This window comes from Elephantulus edwardii, unplaced genomic scaffold (genome assembly GCF_000299155.1).
Source record: "Elephantulus edwardii isolate Elephantulus edwardi_28Jun2011 unplaced genomic scaffold, EleEdw1.0 scaffold00274, whole genome shotgun sequence".
Classification (NCBI taxonomy): domain Eukaryota; kingdom Metazoa; phylum Chordata; class Mammalia; order Macroscelidea; family Macroscelididae; genus Elephantulus; species Elephantulus edwardii.
Window position 1 is genome coordinate 1193129 of NW_006400024.1, and position 21422 is coordinate 1214550.

The 21422-nt window shown below is 51.3% G+C and overlaps 1 protein-coding gene across 1 annotated transcript in view; it reads right to left on the minus strand.

The window, feature by feature from the left end:
• Positions 1-18048, minus strand: part of SEMA5A (sema domain, seven thrombospondin repeats (type 1 and type 1-like), transmembrane domain (TM) and short cytoplasmic domain, (semaphorin) 5A) — a 299478-nt gene extending 281430 nt beyond the window's left edge. The window contains exon 1 of the mRNA XM_006900152.1: positions 17925-18048. Coding sequence (XP_006900214.1) covers positions 17925-18048 — 124 coding nt within the window. The remainder of the gene's footprint in view (positions 1-17924) is intronic.
• Positions 18049-21422: the final 3374 nt, after the last annotated feature.

Sequence of the window (21422 nt, forward strand, 5' to 3'; positions counted from 1 at the left end):
TAGGCTTGAAGGCACCTAACAACAGTGTATAAGCTGTATTTTATTGGGATTGTGTTCTTTGTGTATGTTTGGACCCTATTACTATGTGTTTTCATATACTGTTCCCTTGCTCTGTTCACACAACTGCCTCCTGATGCAAGTATAGGTTTCACATGAGCACAATTAAGTGTTCTGGGATTCCCAGTCTTGTCAATGTTAACTATACCTTGTTGTGATCCACACAGTCAGATGTCTTTGCATAGTCAATAAACCATAAATACACACTTCTTTACATAGTCTTTACTTTCAGCCAGGATCCATCTCACATCAGCATTGATATCCATGGTGCCACGGCCTCTTCTAAATCCTGCTTGAGCTTCTGGCATTTCCCTATCTATGTCCTGTTCTATGTATTGCTTCAGCAGTATTTTACTTATAAGTGATATTAATGATATCATCCAATAGTTTCCACATTCTGTAGGATCACCACCTTTCGTGGGAATGGGAACAAACACGGACCTCTTCCAATCCATTGGCCAGACAGCTGTCCTCCAAATTCGCCACCACAGCCTGGTGAGTACATCCAGGGCGGCACTGGTTAACTAAAACAAGTCAATTGGGATCCAATTGATTCCTAGGTCTTATTTTTTTTACAATTCCTTCAATGCAGCTTCTACTTCCTCCTTCACAGCCACTGGCGTCTACTTACATGGTTCTTCTAGAAACTTTTCAGTGTCAATCAGTTCTGCAAATTTTCCAACTTTTGCAGTTATCATCTTAATTCCATGACTGGTCAATTTCAGACTGCAGGATTTGGTAAAAATTTTCAATTTCCTCCTTTTTGGCACTCACTGCAGGAGCATACAGTTGAAAAATAGTCACATTAACAGGTCTTCTTTGTATGTACAATATCCTTAACTCACAACAATGTACTGCAGGACAGAATCTGACACAGACTTTTTGTCTATGAGTTCAATGTATTTCTTTTTCTGGTTTTCATTCCCAGCATAGTATATTATCTGATTATCTGATTCTAAGTGTCCAAAGCTCGTCCATCTCTCTTCACTGATGCCTAGAATGTCCAGGCTCATGCATTCCTGGTGTGAGAACAGAGCAGCAGAACACTGCAAGGTTTAAAATTAAGAAGGGAGAGTGTCAGCATTGTATCCTCTCTCCATCCCTATTCAGTCTGTATGCTGAGCAATTTTTTTTTAATTTTACTTTATTTCTTTTTCATTTCAATGAACATCTACAGAGATTTTGGAATTCCATTCATTCACTGTTGCTCCCTTCTCCCCGCCCACCCCACCTCCCCCTCTCCCCCCCTGGGTTGCATCCTCTCTCCCTGGTCAATCTGTATGCTGAGCAAATTATTTAAGAAGCTGGAATCTATAAAAAAGATCGTGGCTTCAAAATCAGGGAAGAGTGGCCCAATTCAGCAAAGTGGCAGGAGACAAGGTCAATAGAAAAAAATCAATTGGATTTCTCTACAATGACAAAAAGATTACAGAGATGGGCCTAAGAAAAACAATTGTCATCACAATAGTTAACCACAAGATTAAATACTTGGGAGTAAATCTAACTAGAAACACAAAAGACTATTCAAAGAATTACAAAATATTACTGCAAGAAATAAAAAGAAACTTGGAAAAATGGAAAAGCATGTCACAATCATGGATAGGAAGACTCAACATTGTAAAAATTTTACCAAATATTACCAAAGGCAATCTACAAGTTAAATGAAATCCCAACACAAATACCAATTCCAGTCTTCAAGGAGATGAAAAAGGCAATTTCCAATATAATCTGAAATGGAAAGAGACCCTGAATAAGCAAAGCACTCCTGAAAAAGAAAAACAAAGTAGGAGGTATCTTACTACCTGATCTCAAATCCTACTACACTGTCATGGTGGTCAAGACAGCGTGGTACTGGTACAATGACAGACACATAGATCAATGGAGTAGAATTGAGAACCCAGAAATCAGACCATCTACCTACGGTCAACTAATTTTTGACAAGGAGACAAAATCAGTTAAGTGGAGAAACAAAAGCCCATTTAACAAATAGTGTTAGCAAAATTGGAAAACTATATACAAAACCCAACTTTAAGTGGATCAATGACCTAGAAGTAAAACCAAGGACTATAAACTTCATTAAAGAAACGCTTGGAAGAACACTAGAAGTCCTAATCCACAACATAAACAGTCTTCCAAGTATCCTGAAAAGCCTACAACCAAGAGAGGATAAAAATAGATGAATGGGACCTTCTAAAAATCAAATCCCTATGCAAATCCAAAAACTTATCCAACAGGGTAAAAAGGGAGGCCACAGACTGGGAAAAATATTTGGTAATGACATGTCTGATAAGAGATGTGTATCTAAAAATTTTAATACTCCAGCATCTCAACAAAAAAAAGAGTAAACAACCCAATCATAACATGGGCACAGAATATAAACAAACACTTCACAAAAGAAGACATTTGGATAGCAAAGACATGAAGAAATGTTCAAAATCCCTAGCTATCAGAGAGATGCAAATCAAAACAACTATGAGATACGTCTCCCCCAAATAAAACAGCAAAGTTCAAAGGGCAGAAAACAACAAATGCTGGTGAGGTTGTTGGAGAAACTGGAACCCGTATTCACTGCCAGTAAGAGTGTAAAATGGTGCAACCACTATGGAAGGCAGTATGGCACTTTCACAAAAAGTTGGAAATAGAAATACCATTTGACTTAGCAATTCCACAACTAGGAATATACCCTAAAGAAACCAGAGCTGCTACTCAAACAGATAAATGCACACATATGTTTACTGCTGCATTATTCATAACAGCAAAGAAATTATAGCAACCCAAGAGCCCATAAACAAAGGATGGATAGAAAATTTATGGTAAATTCACACAATGGAATATTATACAGCACTGAAAATCAAAGAACCCCTGAAATACTACACAACACAGGTGACCCTTGAAAGCATTATGCTGAGAGAAAGATTTTGGTCACAAAAGGACAAATACTGCAAAATGCCACTGTTATAAAACAGAAATGATATGGGGGATTGGAGGAAACTAAGAAAAGAGGGGATAAATAACGAACACTGCATTAGAACAGATGAAGAAAAGAACTGTTTAAAAGGAATTCATGCCTAATCAGGCATTATTTGTATGAGAGCAATCCAGAATAGGAGGTGCATAGCAAAGTGGATGGGGGGGAGGAGCTGGAGGAGGGAAGGATGAAATTATGCAACAATGAATGAATTTTTTTTAACATGAACTGGGGGGGGATAGGGAGGAAAATGTGCAACAATGAGATAATGAAAATTCAACTTTTCTGTAAACTTTCATTAAAATCACAACTTTAAAAAGATCGCGGGAAGATTCATTAATAATCTGCATTATGCAGCTGACACAACCTCGCTTGCTGAAAGTGAGGAGAACCTCAAGCACTTGTTGCAGAAGATCAAAGAACACAATATTCAATATGGATTGCATCTCAATGTCAAGAAAACAAAAGTTCTTACCACTGGACCTATAGGCAACAACATCATGATAGACTGAGAAAAGAATGAAGTTGTCAATTATTTCATCTTGCATAGATGCACAATTAACACCCTTGGTGCTAGCAGTCAGGAAATCAGGAGGCACGCTGCATGGGGAGTCTGCCACCAGGGGCCTCTCCAAATTATTGAGGACCAATAATGACAGTTTGAGGACTAAGATGCATCTGATTCAAGCCAGGATCTTTCCAATCACTTGCTGTACATCTAAAAGCTGGATAATGAGTAAGGATGCCAAAAAAAAAAAAATTGTTGGAGAAGAGTACTGAACATTCCACGGACGGCCAAAAGAACAAACAAACACGTCTCGGAGAAAGTGTAGCCAGAGTGTTCCTTGGAGGCAAAGGTGATAGAGCTTCATCTCTTATACTTTGGGCATTTTGCCAGGAGAGGCTACGCCTTGGAAAGGGACATCATGCTCAGAGAGGTCAGGAAGGAGAGGAAGACCCTCAACCACATGGACTGGCACAGTGACTGTTGCCACAGGCTCTGGTGTGTCAGGAAGGTGAGGATGGCACAGGATAAGACCAGGCTCAGATCTGTTGTTCATAGGTTCCCTCTGGGTCATACTCAACTTGACGGCACCTAACAACAGCGATCAATCAACACATGCTTTCAAAATGATAATGTGTATATGCTGCTGAACAAATTTATCATTACAAAACTCCGTTCCTTGGAAATATGATGATGGAACTCTGATGGTCTGGTGGTGAGAAGCTAATCTGCTAATCCCCAAAGCGCATGGTTCGAATCCACGAGCCGCCTCACAGGCGAAAGATGGACAATCTTCTCCTGCACGATGTACTGCCTCTGAACCCCCTGGAGGGTCTCTTCTGGGTCAGCGCTCGATGACCCACATCAACAGCAAACAATTCAGGGTCACCATACCCACGTCAAGCTCCTTTTCCTTAATAGTTCTATGTTTTCCCTTGTCTTCTGTTTTTCAGCTGTTTGTGCTTGGATATTCAAAGTGGTTAGATGCTGAGGAAATGCAGGTAACAGACATGAACCTCACCCTCCTAATTCTCCGCTACAGACACCAACAAGTGTGATCGGCAGGTGAGAGAGGCAGCCAGGCAGGATGAAGGGGCACACTCACGACTAGATACAGGGTTTTCTTAGATGCTAACTCTATGCATGTATTTGTATGTGCTGTAGACACTTATGAGCACAATGTAGGTCCAACAAGTATCCGATTATGTAACCTCTTAATCATACCCATGCAACCGAAGGGATGAGTTTCTGGTTCGAGGGCTCATGACCTCAGTGCACTGAGGTCCACCTGCATGACATATTCACAAAGACAATGGCCAACATCCTACTTCAATGAGTGGTGACTTTAAAGTAGTGGCTTTTAGCTTGCCAGCGGCCACTTATGACACAAGTACCAATCTCTACCATTCGGAAGAGAAATGCAAGTGAAATAGAAGCCACGGAGGACAATTAGTCCAAAGGACGAACAGACCACATGCGCCCGTGATCTTCTCCCTCTGATACACTCAGTCTACCGTGAGTGGTGCCTGCCTACCTGTCCTGAGCATCCCATAGACCACCACCAGGCAGAGCGGAGGAAAACAAGGTAAAGGTCACAGAGACTCGTGGGATCCCTCCAGTCAGCAGATGGCTCACCTTTCCACAGATAGCAGATCGGCGTGGAAGAGGAACAGTAGCAGCACGGAGCTACACTCCGGTAGACGCACCAGCCACAAAGGAGGCGAATGGCAGGGTGTGTCCAGGGAGAACGTTCGAATGCAGGGCAGCATGAGAGGAGCCTGCAGGAAGCAGCGCAAAGGTGCCCTTGTAACACGAGGACTCTAACACCAGAAAGCCGGGTCCTCGGGCTTAACCGAAGGAAAAACAACTGCTTAGTAAACCCGGATTATAAGCACATTTTGTTAAAAATGGGTAAGTTGATTTTGTTGTTATCAGTATATAGTGTGTCACTTCTCAAGTTCAATCTGACAAACTTACTTTTCCATAGTTATCTGTAGTAAACAACAAAAAAATGCTGATAATAAAAAAAAGCCCAAAACTACCTCTTTCTTTCCAAGATCAGGCAAATGAATGTGAGTATAAGTCAAGCTAAGTGTTCAACAATTACTATTATTTTTAAAACATGTTCTTTAAGATTTTGAGAAAAAAATTCATTAAAATTTTCTTTTCATTTTCCTCTAAAAAAAAAGAATTCTTAAGTGATTTCAAAGTCATTTCATTAGTAACATGGTTGTGTATTCCCACTTCAACATCCTCAAACTCAGCTCTCCACCTTCTAAACTCAGAACATCCACTCCACGGTGTGTGAGTTGCCCTCCCCTGAGCTCTGGCCTCGGACCGGCCTTCACAATCATTGTTGTTGCCGTTAGGTTCCATCGTCAAGCCAAGTACGAGTCACCGCGACCCTGTGGGCATATCTGAGCCCTCCCACCCTCTTCATCTCCGATGCCCACGTCCACTGGTGCGCTCACCGTCAGAGGGTACTCTTCTCTCTCACCGTCTTTCCAAGCATGAGGTCTTTTCCCAAGGCCTGACTCTTCCAGACAACATTCCCCAAACAAGTGCGACACAGTCCCAGCAGCTTTGCCTCTAAGGAGCACGCGGGTTGGGCTTCCTCCAAGACCGACCTGTCTGTTGTCCAACAGTCCTGGGGTCAGTACTCTTTGCCAACCCCACCATTAAAAGGAACCAAGTGTCCAGTCTTCTTTACTCACTTTCCGGCTTTCAGATACAAAGGGGGGGGGGGGATATTCTAACCTGGGCCAAGTGAATTTCAGTGTTTAACTGGCACCCTTACTCTTTAAGACCATAAAGAAGTCCCTGACAGCAGATTTGTCCAGTGCAACTTACACTTGATTTAGTCTGCTGTTTTGTGAAGGTCCACAGAGACTGGTTTTTAATCCATTCATTCATTCACGCACATTCCCTCACGCCCCAATCTTTTGGTTTCTTTTTTTTTTTTTAACATCTCTAAAATATATTTTAATTTTTTATTTAATTATTTTAATGAACATTTACAGAGAATTTGGATTTTCATTCATTCATTGCTGCACTTCTCTACCCGCCCAGCCCTCTCTCCCCACCCCTCAGTTCACTCCTCTCTTTCAAAAGTAAAAGAAACACTCCCTCCCTGGTACACAATCCCCCTGCACCCCTCCCACCACCCCAAGTACATTCCACTGTGCAACCTTAATTGTGGACTCTTGTGATAACCATAATACCCTATCATACATTGCTTTTAAATTATTCAGTCCCTCATCTGTTTCAGTGCAGTATACACAATTTATCCAGTTTTTCCTCAGTCTTACCCCCACCTTGATATCAGTCCCATTTTACAGCAGTGGCACCATGCAATATTTATCCTTTTGCGACTGAGATATTTCACTCAGCATAATGTCCTCCAGGGTCACCCATTCTGAATAATACTGCATGAGTTCCTTGTTTTTCAATGCAGCATAGTATTTCATGTGTGAATATACCACAGCTTCTCTATCCATTCGTTTGTTGATGGGCACCTGGGTTGTTTCCAACTCCTTGCTATTGTGAACAGAGCTGCGATAAACATGGGTGTGCATATAATCTTTTGGTTTCTTAACTGTTGCTACCATGGGTGTTGTCTATGGATCCAAGGAAAAAAATAAACCCTCAGCAATTTTAATCTTTTCTCCATCAATCATGACGTTGTTTATTGGTCCAGTGGGCAGAGTCCTCTTCTGCCTCCAATGAGCAGAGACCATCTGGGACCCCGCTTGTCTCCTTCTCATCCCCAAACCATCACAGTCCTGGTCGACCTGCTTCCTGCCATCCCATGTTACAAGCTCCCTTGTGTAGACGTGTAGGCAAACAACACCCCCTCTTTCCACCAGGGCCAAGTGCTCATGTCCTCTCTGTCATCCTCAACCCAAAAAAAGTCTGTTTAGAAGAACTTGGGTAAACAAGAGACAAATATGGTGGGCCTCCTCTGACAGTCTGTACACAATTCTGGAAATCGGTAATCAAAGTTCCATTAAAGACGCCGCGGCAGGAGACTTCTCACGCTTGCCTGTGTGTCTTGGCGTGCATTTGTTTTCCCAAAGCTAATGGATCTGGGTTTTGAGTTTATGCCTTAATCCAGAGATTTAGCATCTAAGGTTTTGTTTCCACACCATGAAATGGAACATTCGGTTTGCAGACTAGGGTTTGACAATTGTCCTCACAGATGGATTCTTTCGTACCAATGACTCTTTGAATTAAGAAATAAATGCTGTGACTGAATCATGGTTTTCATTATTCCAGTTCCGTTTTTAAACTTCAGAAAATGTATAAAGCTGGCTTGAACTGTCTGTGAAATGGTTTGGTATTTTCGGTTTAACCCTGTGATGATTAATACTATATGTCAACCTCACTAGACCACAGTTCCCAGGACTGGTGGTGGCTGCCCCTCTCTTGTGATCTGGAAAGATCAGTCTCTCTCTGTGTCGTAGGTACTAATTGTTGCAGGAAATTTGAAGCATATAACAACAATAACATGTGTTAACCTGACTGAGTTGCAGGAGGTATCCTGACGCACAGCCTTATGAGGGGGTGTGAACCACGTCGCCTGCCCGCATCCAGGGCCTGCGCTTGCCCTGTCACATGGCAGTTTCCTGGCGTGGGGCTTGTTCCTCGCCCTGGAGCCTACACTCGGCTTGGAATCACCTGACCTCCAGGTGCTGGGACCACAGCCTGGCATCTCGCCTGCGGATTCTGGGGTTCACCAGCTCCTGTGAGTGTGAGCTGAACCTGATGTCCGCTGACCCCACCAGCGGGACGTGGACCCATCAGCGACACCGACAGCACAGAATCGATCCCCACCTGTCCCGCATCGGCTTCTGCACGTGCTGGCCTGGAAAGTGCCTCCCTCGCGTCTGCCGCCGAGTCTCTTAATCCTTCCCAATGGCCACAGTGTTCACAGAACCGAACTCATGACTCTGGTTATTAGGGAAGTTAACAGTTTACGGTTCAGACTGGAAAAGACAACGCAAAGCATGAGGCAGGACATTTCTCGGGCATGACAGGCCCTTCGACCTTCAGCTCCTCAGCTGTTGTTACTGTTATTGCTGGGTGCATTTGAGTCAAATACAACCCACCTTGACCCTCTCAATGACAGACCTGAACTCTCCTATCCTGTGCCGTCCTCATCATCTCGGCCACACTTGAGGCCACCTCTGCAGTCACTGTGGCAACCCACCTGGCTGAGGGTCCGCCTTCTTTTCACTGTCCCTCCACTTTCCCAAGCACGATGTCCTTCTTCAACGAACAGCCTCTCCCAGCACCATGTCCAAAGTACAACAGACGAAGCGTCATCATGTTGGCCTAAAAGGAGCATTCTGCCAGCATCTTCTCCAAGACGTAGCTGTTTGTTCTCCCGGCAGTCCATGGAATATTCAGCACTCTTCTCCAGCACCACATTTCAAAAGCATCAATTCTTTCATCCTTGTTCACTGTCCAGGTGTCAGGTGATTGAAGACCATGGCCAGAACAAGGCACAACTTAGCCCCCAACTACGAACACTTCTCAGCCGCCGGTGGGTGGAGCAAAGTCCTCTCAGTCCTGCCAACTCCGGGACCCCTTCGAGGCCTCCAGCAAACACGGGCGAGTCCCCGGCTCTGGCTCCGTGGGGCAGCTGGCCCAGGGCAGTGCAGCCTTGAGTCTGTCTCCGGGTCACCCCCCTACCATTTCTGTTGCTCAGGTCTGGCCCAGGCTGCCTCCTTCTCACACCTCTGGTCCTGGAGGACCTGCCCTGTGTTCCCTGCTGCTTCCTTCTTGCTGGAGATGAGAGTCACACTGTCTGCTGCCAAGCCTCCTCAGTGTCTACCTGGCAGAAGCCAAGCTCACCAGCCCCGTTGTGAGCCCTGTACACACCTGGCAGAAGCCAAGCTCACCAGCCCCATCGAGAGTCCTGTACACACCTGGCGTAGTATCCTCACCCAGTCACGTGGCGTGGATCAGAGCTAACGGCTCAGTGAAGCCATCATGCCTGCATGACAGGCGTCAACAGGGAAAGCTGACCGTGGGAGTCAGGGGCCCCTTCAGCCTCAGTGATTCATTGATTCTGTGACGGCTCAAGATAACTAGCCCCTCCCTGGGAAAATACGGGGGCTCCTGCAAAGATGCACAACTTCACGGACCCCACAGGAGAGTGCCCGGGGTGGGGGTGCCTGGGGGGGCTCCTGAAAAGGCGTACAACTTCACAGAACCCACAGGAGAGTGCCCGGGGGTGGGGGTGCCTGGGGGGCTCCTGCAAAGACGTACAACTTCACAGACCCCACAGGAGAGTGCCCAGGGGCGGGGGTGCCTGGGGGGCTCCTGAAAAGATGTACAGCTTCACAGACCCCATGAGAGTTGTGTGGGGGGGTGCTCCTGAAAAGACATACAGCTTCACAGACCCCACACAGGAGGGGGACTGGGTTCAAGCCAACTTGGAAGCAGGACACGCCTACTGCCCCACTGGTCAATCATTTCAGACGACCACGGACCTCACAGAGCTGAGGTTGGCTGACTGCGCCTCCTGTCCTAAGGGCATGCTAGCGGGGGACGAGCCCTGCGGAGGGGCAGCATGGGGCTTGATGAGCTCGAGAAACAGCAAAGAGGAGACCATCCAGTCACACAAAGGGCACACAGAGCTGCACTGACCAGGCAACATGAAGGGACCTCTACTACCCAGGGTGGGATTAGAGTCCAGGTTCTCAGCCCCCCATGGGACACGCACTCACAGTCCCTCGAGGAGCCTAGTGGTGCAGTGGTTACAGTGTTCACCTGGTAACCTGCAGGTCAGCAGGTGAAACCCACCACTAATGCAAGGGGGAATGATGAGGGAATCTGCCTCCGTTAAGACTCGCTGGGGCAACCCCATGGGGCCGTCTGAGCCCAACCCACAGGGTCCCTGTGAGAAGGACCTCACTTGGCACCAGCGGGCTTTGGTTGTTGTTGTTGTTAGGTGCCATCATGTACGACTCATATTGACCCTCTGAACAACAGATGTGAACCCTGTTCTAGCCTCACGCTTCCTGGCACACTGGAGCCCGTTGCTGAAGTCATCACGTCAGTCCACCCAGTTAAGGGTCTTCCTCTTTCACTGCCCCTCCACTTCCCAAGCGTAATGTCCCACTCCACAGAATAGCCTCTCCTAGCAACGTGCCCAAAGTACGCCAGACAAAAAGCTCCATCGTCTTTGGCTCCAAGGAACACTCCGGCGGCACCCTCTCCAGGACGTATCTGTTTGTTCTCTTGGCTGTCCACGGGATGTTCAGCGCTCTTCTCCAACACCACAGCTCAAGGCGTCAATTCTTCTGTCATGCTTAGTCACTGTCCCTCTCTCAGATGCAGAGCAAGTGACTGGAAAGACCACGGCCTGAATTAGGTACACCTTTGTTATCAAACTGGCATCACTACTCCTCAGTGATTTGGAGAAGTCCCCGACTGCAGAATTTCCCAGTGCAGTACGTCTCCTGATCTCGTGACTGGCACCGAGGGGACTGATTGGCAGGTGTTAAATGACATCCCAAGATGTGAGGACAGTGGAGCGGGAGGGGAGGTGTGCTCAGCTTAGATGACGTACATTAGTGCCCTCTGTGCTAATCCAGGCTCTGGAAGGATGAACAGCCATCCACAGGCTCCTCACCTGTCAGAGACCCACAGGCAGGGAGATACCCACAGGGGTACGTAGGGAAGGGAGGACAGTGCAGGGACTGAACAGACCAGGCCAGCGGTCAGAGCCCCAGCACCCCCTCTCCGTGCTGCCAGCTGGGACCCAGGGAGGTCATAAGGGGTCAGGCTTCTGCAGCACGCGAGCCTTATAGGAGTGGGCACCTCAACGCTGGAAGCTGGTCCCGCCTGGGGCGGACACCCCCCCACCAGCTCCACACAGGTGCTCCCCCAGCAGCAGGCACTCGGGTGTCTTCCCTCGCTGAGCACAGGTCCCATCCTACGCTCTGGCAGGAAGGAGGCCTTACACTTTGAAAAGGAATTTCAGACAGTTACAGACTCGATGGCATCATGAGGCCAGCACTGCTGAGAAGGGTCACTCTGTCCTCCTTACACACAGAGCAGACGACAAGCACACATGTGTGCCTGGTGGGCTGCCATGGACTGGGCAGTGAGACACTGGGCAGTGAGGTACAAAAGTTCCCAGAAGTGGCAGTAGGGAGCAAGCTTGTAAAGGTAGTGAGCTGACGGATGTGGGCGCCTCCCGTGAGCTGACGGACATGGGTGCCTCCCGTGGGCTGGTGGACATGGGCACCTCCAGCGGGCTGATGGGTGCCTCCCGTGGGCTGATGGACGAGGGCGCCTCCCGTGGGCTGGTGGACATGGGCGCCTCCAGCAGGCTGATGGGTGCCTCCCGTGGGCTGATGGACGAGGGCGCCTCCCGTGGGCTGATGGACGTGGGTGCCTCCCATGAGGGCTCAAGGTGGGCAACATGCCCCACAGCTGCAGCATGGAGCCTGCCCACAGCGCCTCTGCCGCCAGGAGCATCAGGACAGGACAGAGCAGCCTTGGCACAGCGTGGACGCCCCGCTCCCGTCAACAGCAGACACTCTCCAGCTGCTCCAATTTCCACCCTAAGTCACGGGGTCTTCCACATGCAGGGAGACGAGCACAGGTACACCACAGGGCACAGGTCCTCGTCCTCTGTGGTCATCGCCAGGTGCCACTGACTCAGCCCTACCACCCAGTGACTGTGACGATGGCACGTCCAGCTTGTCCCCCAGTCTCCACTAAAGCTCACTGGACAGGCACTGTGCCACCAACGTGTCACCCTAAGGGCCCTCCTCTTTTTTCTGACCCTCTACTAAGCCTGGCGACCTTTCACAGGGAATAGTCCCACCTGACAACACACCCACGTCTATGAGATGAAGCCTCAACATCCTTGCTTCTGAGACGCGCCACGGCCAGACTTCTTCCAAGGCCCCTTTGTTTGTCCTGGTCGTCGTGCGGTGCCATCGAGTCACCTCTGGTTCACAGGGACGTGGACCACAGAACGAAACACTGTCCAGTCCTGCACGGCCCTCAGAACCACTGCTGCCCGTGAGGCCCTGGTGCAGATGCCACGTCACTTCCTGTGCCCACGGCACCATGGCATCTCCTTACGGTCTTCTAACGTTTACTCACCCTAACCCTAACCCTAACCCTAACCCTAACCCTATTCAGTCTATAAGATGAGAAGAATCAGTTGAGAAGCTGGATTTACAAATAAGAATGTGGCATCAGGAATGGAGGGAGACTCTTCCGCAACCTGCGTTTTGCAGATGACACAACACTCCTTCCTGAAACTGAGGGGGCCTGAACCGCTTGCTACAGAGGGTCAAGGGCTGCAGCCTTCAACATGGATCGTGTCTCAATATCAAGATGCCAAAGATCTTCACGCTGGCCCAACAGGCAACATCATGGGAGATGGCGAGAAGCCAGACGTCGTCAGCAGTTTCACATTCCTTGGATCCACAATCTACACCCATGGTCATATCAGTCTAGATACGGAAAGATACGCCACCCTGGCAAATGGCTGGGAAGGACCTCTCTACAGTGCCAGGGAGAAGAGATGTCAGTTTAAAGACTAAGGTGCACCTGACCCAGGTCCTGACGTTTCCAGTGGCTCCCGATGCACCTGAGAGGTGGCTGAGGAACAAGCGTAACAGAAGGTCTGACGCCTTCGAACGCGGGGCTGGTGAAGAACAGCCAGTGGGCTCGTAGAAGAGCAAGTCTGTCTTTACGCAGGCGGAACTTCATCTCACACATCTGAACATGTTGTCAAGAGGGAAACACAATCCTGTCAGAGCAGCGGAGGGTCAGAGACAGAGAGGAAGGCCCGAAGGAGATGAACTGACACGGGGAGTGTGATCACGGGCTTGAGCAGATCGGAGACGGCGAGGACGGCACGGGGTGAGGCAGAGCGCGGACCTGGCACTCACAGGGTTCCGGTGAATCCCACACGACATGACGGCAAGGACCAGCAACCGCTTTCTGAGCACAGCGTCATTCTCCAGGCACGGAAGCTCCTGCTAACATGGCTGGATCTGTGAGATGGGGTACGTAGCTCCTCACCTCTAAGGGGCGCCTGGCTGGACCTCTCCCAAATGGCTGGGGTGGTCCCTTCATCTTCCCCTCCCAGTGCTCGATCCACTTCCTCCATCTTTCATACAAGGAAAAGGTTCACCTACCAGGGACAGCCCCCAGCTCAGCTGTCACACAACTACCACCTGGCCCAGGACACCGGGAATCGTGGACTGGTTCTGAACCACAGTCCCATTGGCCCTTCTGTGGAGAAAGCATGTCCTTTCCACAGCCCTGGACTCTGTCCATGGGCCCTCCTACCTCTCAAGGTCAATGTGGAAGTCCCCGGAACTCCCTCCTGTCCGGCCACCCATGCACGGGGTGGTTTTTCGCATCCTGGGTGCCCTGGCCTCCTTCCCCCCGGCTCCCTGGAGGTGGGGGCCTTCCTGCAAGCTAATCCCCCCTCTCAGCATCCCCTCCCCTCCCACAGACAGCTCTCCACCTAACTGACCATCTCCCCCTTCACTCTGCTGCCCGGATCCTTCCACCCCACGGGAGAGATGATTCACGTCCCCTTCAGAGCCGCCCCCGGCTTCTGGGCAGGCAGGTCCCAGGGAAGCAGGATTTCCAACAGGGGACTGTCTTCTTGTCCTCAGGCTGCCCCAACAATGTCAAGCCACACACAGGTGTGACTACAGAGAACAGGGGGACGCCACCTCGGCCCCAGAAGCGGGTGTTCACACCAGGCTGTCTGCCGTGGGGGGCTGTGGGCAGCTCGGACACTCTGTCTCAGGCCACGCTCAGACCAAACATCCACCGACACACTAATGGACTGAGAAATCACGGTACATTCCCACAATGGAAGACCATGAACACTGAGGAGCAAGAATTTGATAAAATCCTATATAACATGGGAGAGGTTAGAGAGGATTACACCGAGTGAACTAATTCAGTGTCATAAGGACAAATTCTGTACAAGAACATTATTGTCAAAAGAGAAGGATAATGCGTAAGATGTGCATAAAAGTCCAAAGGGGTAAGAAGAGTGGGGAGGGGCATACAGTGGGGAGCGAGGAAAATCACGGGCCATAGAGTTTGGTGGATGGAGGGAAAGGGATCTGAAAAAGATGGGGTAATACTGGGCACTGATCAATGGGGATTAATTTTATAAAACACAAAGTGTGGGAACAATTGTATAAAACACAATGTGAATGAAGGAATGTGTGAAACAATGTATGTGAATAAAATAATGTGAAGAAGGAATGTGTGGAATAAAGTGCATATGAATTAAAAAACACCCTTAAAAATAAAAAAAAAGTAATAAAAAGCAACCACAAAATCCTGTCTAATCACGAGGCCAACGGAGGCCTCTCAGTTCTCCCTGGATGCGGCTGACAGGCTGCTCTGTTGTTGCTGTCGTTGTTTTTTGAAGGGTGGCTGTAACAGAGGTGGCGCTGGTGACAGTCTGTAAGGAGCTGAGACACCAACCTGTCATTGTTTTTATGAAGAGTGGCTCTAACGCGGGGCGGGGGGCCTGGTGACACAGTGTGTAGGGAGCTGAGATGCTAACCCGTTGTTGTTTTATGAAGGGTGGTTGTAACAGAGTAGGCTCTGGTGACATGTCCGTAGAGAGCTGGGCTGTCAACCTGTGGTTGTTTTTTGAAGGGTGGCTGTCACAGAGGGGGCTCTGCTGACACAGTGTGTAAGGAGCTGAGACGCTAACCCATTGTTGTTTTATGAAGGGTAGTTGTAACAGCTAACCCATTGTTGTTTTATGAAGGGTGGCTGTCACAGAGGGGGCTCTGCTGACACGGTGTGTAGGGAGCTGAGCCGCAAGCCTGTCGTTTTTACGATGGGCAGTTATAACAGAGGGGGTTCTGGTGTGTAGGAAGCTGGGCCGCTGACCCAGAGGCCACACTTCTCTGCAGTCTGGACTTGCCCAGCTGCTCCGAGGGAGGAAGACAGGTCCCCTCGTCCTGAGTGGCACCCAGCCCCAGACAGGAACCCCTGCAGCACCAGCCATGGTCGGTTCCCTCTCAGCAGTCACGCATCTGAGGGCGTGAAGACACTGCTGGAAGGTCCTCACCTTCACTGACAGGAACTGAACCGCTCACACATGAAATAACATCATTTCATGAACCTGCTTCAAAATCATTCAGTGAGTTGTTATGGTGCAACATCAAGTGGGAACCAGCCCATAGCTGACCCTCCCCACCCACGGCTGACCCTCCCCGCCCACGGCTGACCCCCTGGTCCACGGCTGACCGTCCCCACCCACAGCTGACCCTCATGGCCTGTAGCTGACCATCCCCATCCATGGCTGACCCTCCTGGCCCATAGTGACCCTCCCGGCCCATGGCTGACCCTCCTGGCCCATGGCTGACCATCCCAGCCCACAGCTGACCCTCCCCGCCCACAATTGACCCTCATGGCCCACAGCTGACCCTCACGGCCCACAGCTGACCCTCACGGCCCACAGCTGACGCTCTGACAGGTTTTCAGAGGCAGTGGGTCTGAAGTCTTTAGTGTCATGATGCTTAAAATCAGCAAATCATAGTTCTAGAGTGAGTTACTAAGACACAGGTCTGATTGTGTAGAAACAGTAGAAGAGCGTGTCTGTCTGTCTCCCCAGCTTGGCGGGGAGCCCACTGGGAGGGGACAAGACCAGCCGTTTCCTCCCTGAACATCGCAGCCCCCCAGTATCAACAGCATAGAGACCCTGTGTACGTTCTGACGGACAGGGACCCAGCAAGTGGGCACTTCAAGACACTTGCTAACACAGCAGGTCCATGGGGACAGCTGGGACCAGAAATCAACCTTTCTGCCATCAGGGCCAGAGAGGACAAGGGTGTGGACCCTCCAGGGACACCAGGACTTTCCTAATAATGGTCAGGGATGGATTGTGGGCTCATATTCTGATCTCTAGGTTCAAAGACCAAAGATAGCAGTGACCAGCTGGCATCAAGTTGACCATGAGTCATCATGCCTACTAGGGTCAGAGTTGAACTGGCCACGACACGTTTCCCGACGCTGATCTCCTAAAAGAACATCTGGTCGGTCATTAAGAAGGGTCTCTGGACAGCCTTGTAGACCTGAGCTTTTCGTAGCCAGAGCCTAACCATTCAAACCACCCAGAAACTCTACATTTACAGTCACTGTGAAGGGTCAGGCATGGAGGGAAAGACCCTCAATGAGATGAGTGTGACCACACAGTGAGTTCAGGCACTGAGGAGAATGTGAGGCCAGCGTGTGGCCCGGCCAGCTGTCCTTCAGCAGGACTTGAGTCTACATGAGGCAGAGTCAGCTCGACAGCATCAGTGACAGTGAGACTGAGAACAATGACTAAGGAGGACCTCAGTGTTTGCTGCAGAGGCCCAAAGGCTGAAGTCCTCTCTAGAGACTGCATCTCAACACCACTGAAACAGAGCCTCACCACTGGACCAATAGGCAGCATCACGACAGAAAAGAGACTGAGGTTGTTAATAATTTCATCTTGTTCTGATCCACAATTAACACCCATGGTACCAGCAGTCAGGAAATCAAAAGAAAAATTGCGTTAGGAAAATCTGCTATTGGGGACCGCTCCAGAGTGCTGAAGAGCAACAATGTCAGTCTAGAGACTAAGGTGCACCTGACCCAATTGCTTGCTATGGTCTTCTCAATTACTAGCTATACATCTAAGAATTAGACAATGACTAAGGATGACCGAAGAAGAATCAACACCTTTGAGTTGTAGTGCTGGAGAAGAGCACTGAACATCCCATGGACAGCCAAGAGAACAAGCAGGTCTGTCCTGGAGAGGGTGAAACCAGGCTGCTCCTTGAAGGCTCGGATTCTGTAGCTTCATCTCACATGCTCTGGCCATGTGGCCAGGAGGGACCCGTCCTGGGGGGAGGACATCACGCTTGGAAGGGTGGAGGGACGCGCAGAGAAGAAGACCTCAGATGAGACAGACCGGCTCGGTAACTGGGGTGATGGGGACAGCAGTGTCAGAGACTGTGACTGACTCAGGACTGAGCAAGGTGCAGAGCCATCTCTCACGGGGTCTCTGGGGTCCTAGTCAACTCAACAGCACATCACAACAACAACCGAGTGGGCTGGAAGCAGCATGTCGGCGCCTCATTGCTGTTGGGCCCTTGCTGACATGCAGAGGGGGACAGAGCACTAGCCGTGCACTGAAGCCTCGCAGCACGGGGGGCTCTGGCCCAGTCACCCCTGTCTGGGACTCTCCCGGAGGGAGCCGTCAGCTTGGGGGTGTGGACTCCTTGGGCTAGAAGAGTCTGTCTGCCCATTTCTGTAGGAAGTCCAGACAAGAGCGCTTTCTCTTGCTCCGGACGGGTCACGTCCCGCACCGCACACGGAGTCGCGTCCACACTGGCCCCTTACCTTTGTAGGAGACGACTGGGTGTTCCTGCCGCTGGCACTCGGGCGAGTCGGGCCCTGCCGGCTGGCCGAGCGTCCACACACCCAGGCCAGACACAAGCCAGGCGACGAAACCGAGGCCCCTCATGGCGACGCGGAGGGGGTTTCCTCTAGCCAGCTGCTGGCTTCCCCGTCATGTGCGCCTGAAACACAGGGAAGGAAGGACCCATGAGCGGGTGCTGACTGCAGGGCAGCGAGTGTCTCCCTGTGGAAGGGGACGGGGATCCCTAGACCCCAGGCCCACCTCCATCCGCGGACACTCGATGCTGCTGTGGTGTGAACACAGGAGGTGGGAGGATGGCAGGGCCACTGTACACGGGGCCCCTGGGAGCCAGACCCCCCCTGCACAGCCACCCACGGGGCATCACCACGAGGGGTGAGTCATCCCTGGCCATGTGAGAGGTCAGTCCCTCCACACATGCAGTGTCCATGCGGTCACAGTGAGCCTGTGTACACAGCACAGCTGGGCTCTTGCCTGACACCTGAGACGCGGGCAGAGGGGGCAGGGGGCAGCAGTCCCTGGGTGGGACCTTTCCCAACAGCACAGGCGAGGAGTAGTGTTTCATCCTCCCAGACCTGGGTCCCCAACGCTCAGCATTCCCACCTCTCGAGTCAAGGGCTCCTCCTGGAAGCCACCCCATGTGCTGAGTAGGAGCCCAGGGCCACCCTGAGGTGCCACAAACACTGGCAACACACTGGCACAGCTGTGGCACCAGAGTCTACTCACAGCTGACCCTCCGCAGGCTTTCAGGGGCCGAGGTCACACATGAGGCCACCGTTTGCCCACAGAGCGGCTGGCAGGCGTGAGCCACCTGCCTCTGGACCAGCCACACAGCTCCTTGTCTCCAAGCCCCCCGAGGCCCTGAGGCCCTGGCAGAGGCCGCCAGCCTGCTGCCCACCGACCTGAGCGCGGCCTGACCCACAGCAGCCCGTGAATCTATCCTGGACGGACGTGCCCACCTCACCCACCGGGAGCTCCACGCAACTGAACCACCGACTTTCAGCCAGCCATCGACTACGCACTGTGCCACCAGGGTCCCCCAGACACCGTGGGTCACCCTCAGGAGCCGGTCCCCCGATCGCAGGCACCAAACATCTCCCTCTCTGGAGACGAGAGTGCTGTCGGCACTCAGCTGACCATCCGAGATCCGACTGCTAGGTCACCGGCGGAGTGTAGGACACGGGACGTGGACGGCGATTCATAAACACAAAGGCCACGTTTCTGACAAAACTCGCCGAGCTTGGGGGGACCGTGAGACCTTCCAAGGGAGGGGTTCCGGCAAAGGTGGTGGTCACGGCTCCACGTCTGGCGTATGAGAAAGAGACGGCACTCGTCACACCAGGGGAGCAGCGACGTGAAGACCAGGGAGGAAGGCAGGGGCCCGGCTGGACACCATGACACCTCCCTGGGGACACCCTGGGGCTGGCCCTCCTCCTGGAGGTGGGAGGACCCGTGGGGGGAGCTCTGAATCAGTGCAGCTCTGTATAAAGTGTTTGTGCAATAAATACCACTTCCCACACACGCCCACATGCTCGGGGACAGAAAAGAACCTTTAACAGAAAGAAGGGGAAATGCTGTCAAAGTCTGGTGAGGGCGAATGCAGGAAGGCTCCGTGTGGTGGGCTGATGTGGGGGCCCAGCCACAGAGCCCCCACCTCCATGTCCTCACATTCTCATGTCCCCACATCCCCATGTCCCCACATCCCCATGTCCCCACGTCCCCACATCCCCGCGTCCTTACATCCATACGTCCGCACATCCCCATGTCCCTGCGTCCTAACATCCATACGTCCCCACATTCCCACAACCCCACATCCCCATGTCCCCACATCCCCACGTCCCCATGTCACCACATTCCTACATCACCCATCCCCCATCCCCATGTCCCCACGTCCTCACATTCGTACATCCCCACATTCCCACAATCCCACATCCCCACATCCCCACGTCCCCACATCCCCATGTCCCTGCATAACTACATCCCCCATCCCCCATCCCCATGTCCCCACATCCCCACGTCCCCGCATCCCCACATCCCCACGTCACCACATCCCCATGTCCCTGCATAACTACATCCCCCATCCCCCATCCCCATGTCCCCACATCCCCACGTCCCCGCGTCCCCACATCCCCACGTCACCACATCCCCATGTCCCTGCATAACTACATCCCCCATCCCCCATCCCCATGTCCCCACATCCCCACGTCCCCGCGTCCCCACATCCCCACGTCACCACATTCCTACGTCACCTATCCCCATGTCCCCACAGCCCCATGAGGCACAAGTGGGAGCTCCCAAGGTCTCCTGCCCACCACCATCGGGCCCTCACTGCAGTGAAGGGGCTTGTCCTCTAGCTTCTTCCAGAATCTTCCAGTGACCAGCAAACCGTTCCTGCCCACTCAGACCTGAGAGGGGCCAGCAGAGTGCCCGTGCTGCCAGGGCTGTGGCTCCCCAACTCAGAACCCCCATGACTCCTGTCAGACTCTCCACCACCCCCGCTCTCCTGGGACTGGGTGGGGAAACTGAACAAATGACACAAATGTAAAACTTCAGGTATCACATTCCTTCAAGAAGAGGCGGCAGGAAAAGGAGAAAAGGGAGAAACTGCTTGGACTGTGGACAGCAGGGGTCAGCAGGGGTTAGTGGGGGGAGCAGTGCGAGGGAATGGGAGCGGTTCAACGGGGGCTTGAAAAGACCGGGTGAGAGAGGCATGGTTACTGTTGTAAACGTGCTGAGTTACATCAAGTTAACTGAGACCCATGTGACCCTGTGTCCAGCAGCGCTGAACCCTGCCCGGTCCTGAGTCGGTCTCACCGATTCCCACACACCAGGCCCCATCGCCCCAGTTACTATATCAATTCATCTCATCCAGGGTCTCCCGGTCCTTCGCTGTCCATCCACCTTCCAAGCCTGATGTCCTTCTCCAAGGACTGGTCTCTCCTGGCCACGTGCCTGAAGTAAGTGAGACGGAGCTTCAAAATCCTGGCCTCCAAGAAGCGGCTTCCACCCTCTCCAGAGCAAACCTGCTTGTTCTCTTGGCGGTCAGTGGTACAGCAGTGGCTGTGATGTGATTGTGGACCACAGAGTGAAAACTGACCCAGAGCTGACCCTCTGGTGGGTTTTCAGAGCCTGTCAATCACGCGGGAGGAGACTGCCCACCCTTCTGTGGAGCGGCTGGTGGCCTCGAACCATGTGCCTTTGGGATTGTAGCACAGCTTCTTACCACCAGGCCACCAGAGCAGTGGTAATTCGTTATATAAAATATAATGTATATAAGGAGCTCTGGTGGCCTAGTGCTAAGAGACTGTGCTGTAATCCGGAAGGCATGCGGTTCGAGGCCACCAGCTGCTCCGGGGGAGAAGGCTGGACAATCTCCTTCTGTGCGATTGACGATTGATGACCTCTGAACACCCACCAGAGGGTCAGCTGAGGGTCCGTTCCGACTCTGCGTCCACAACAAT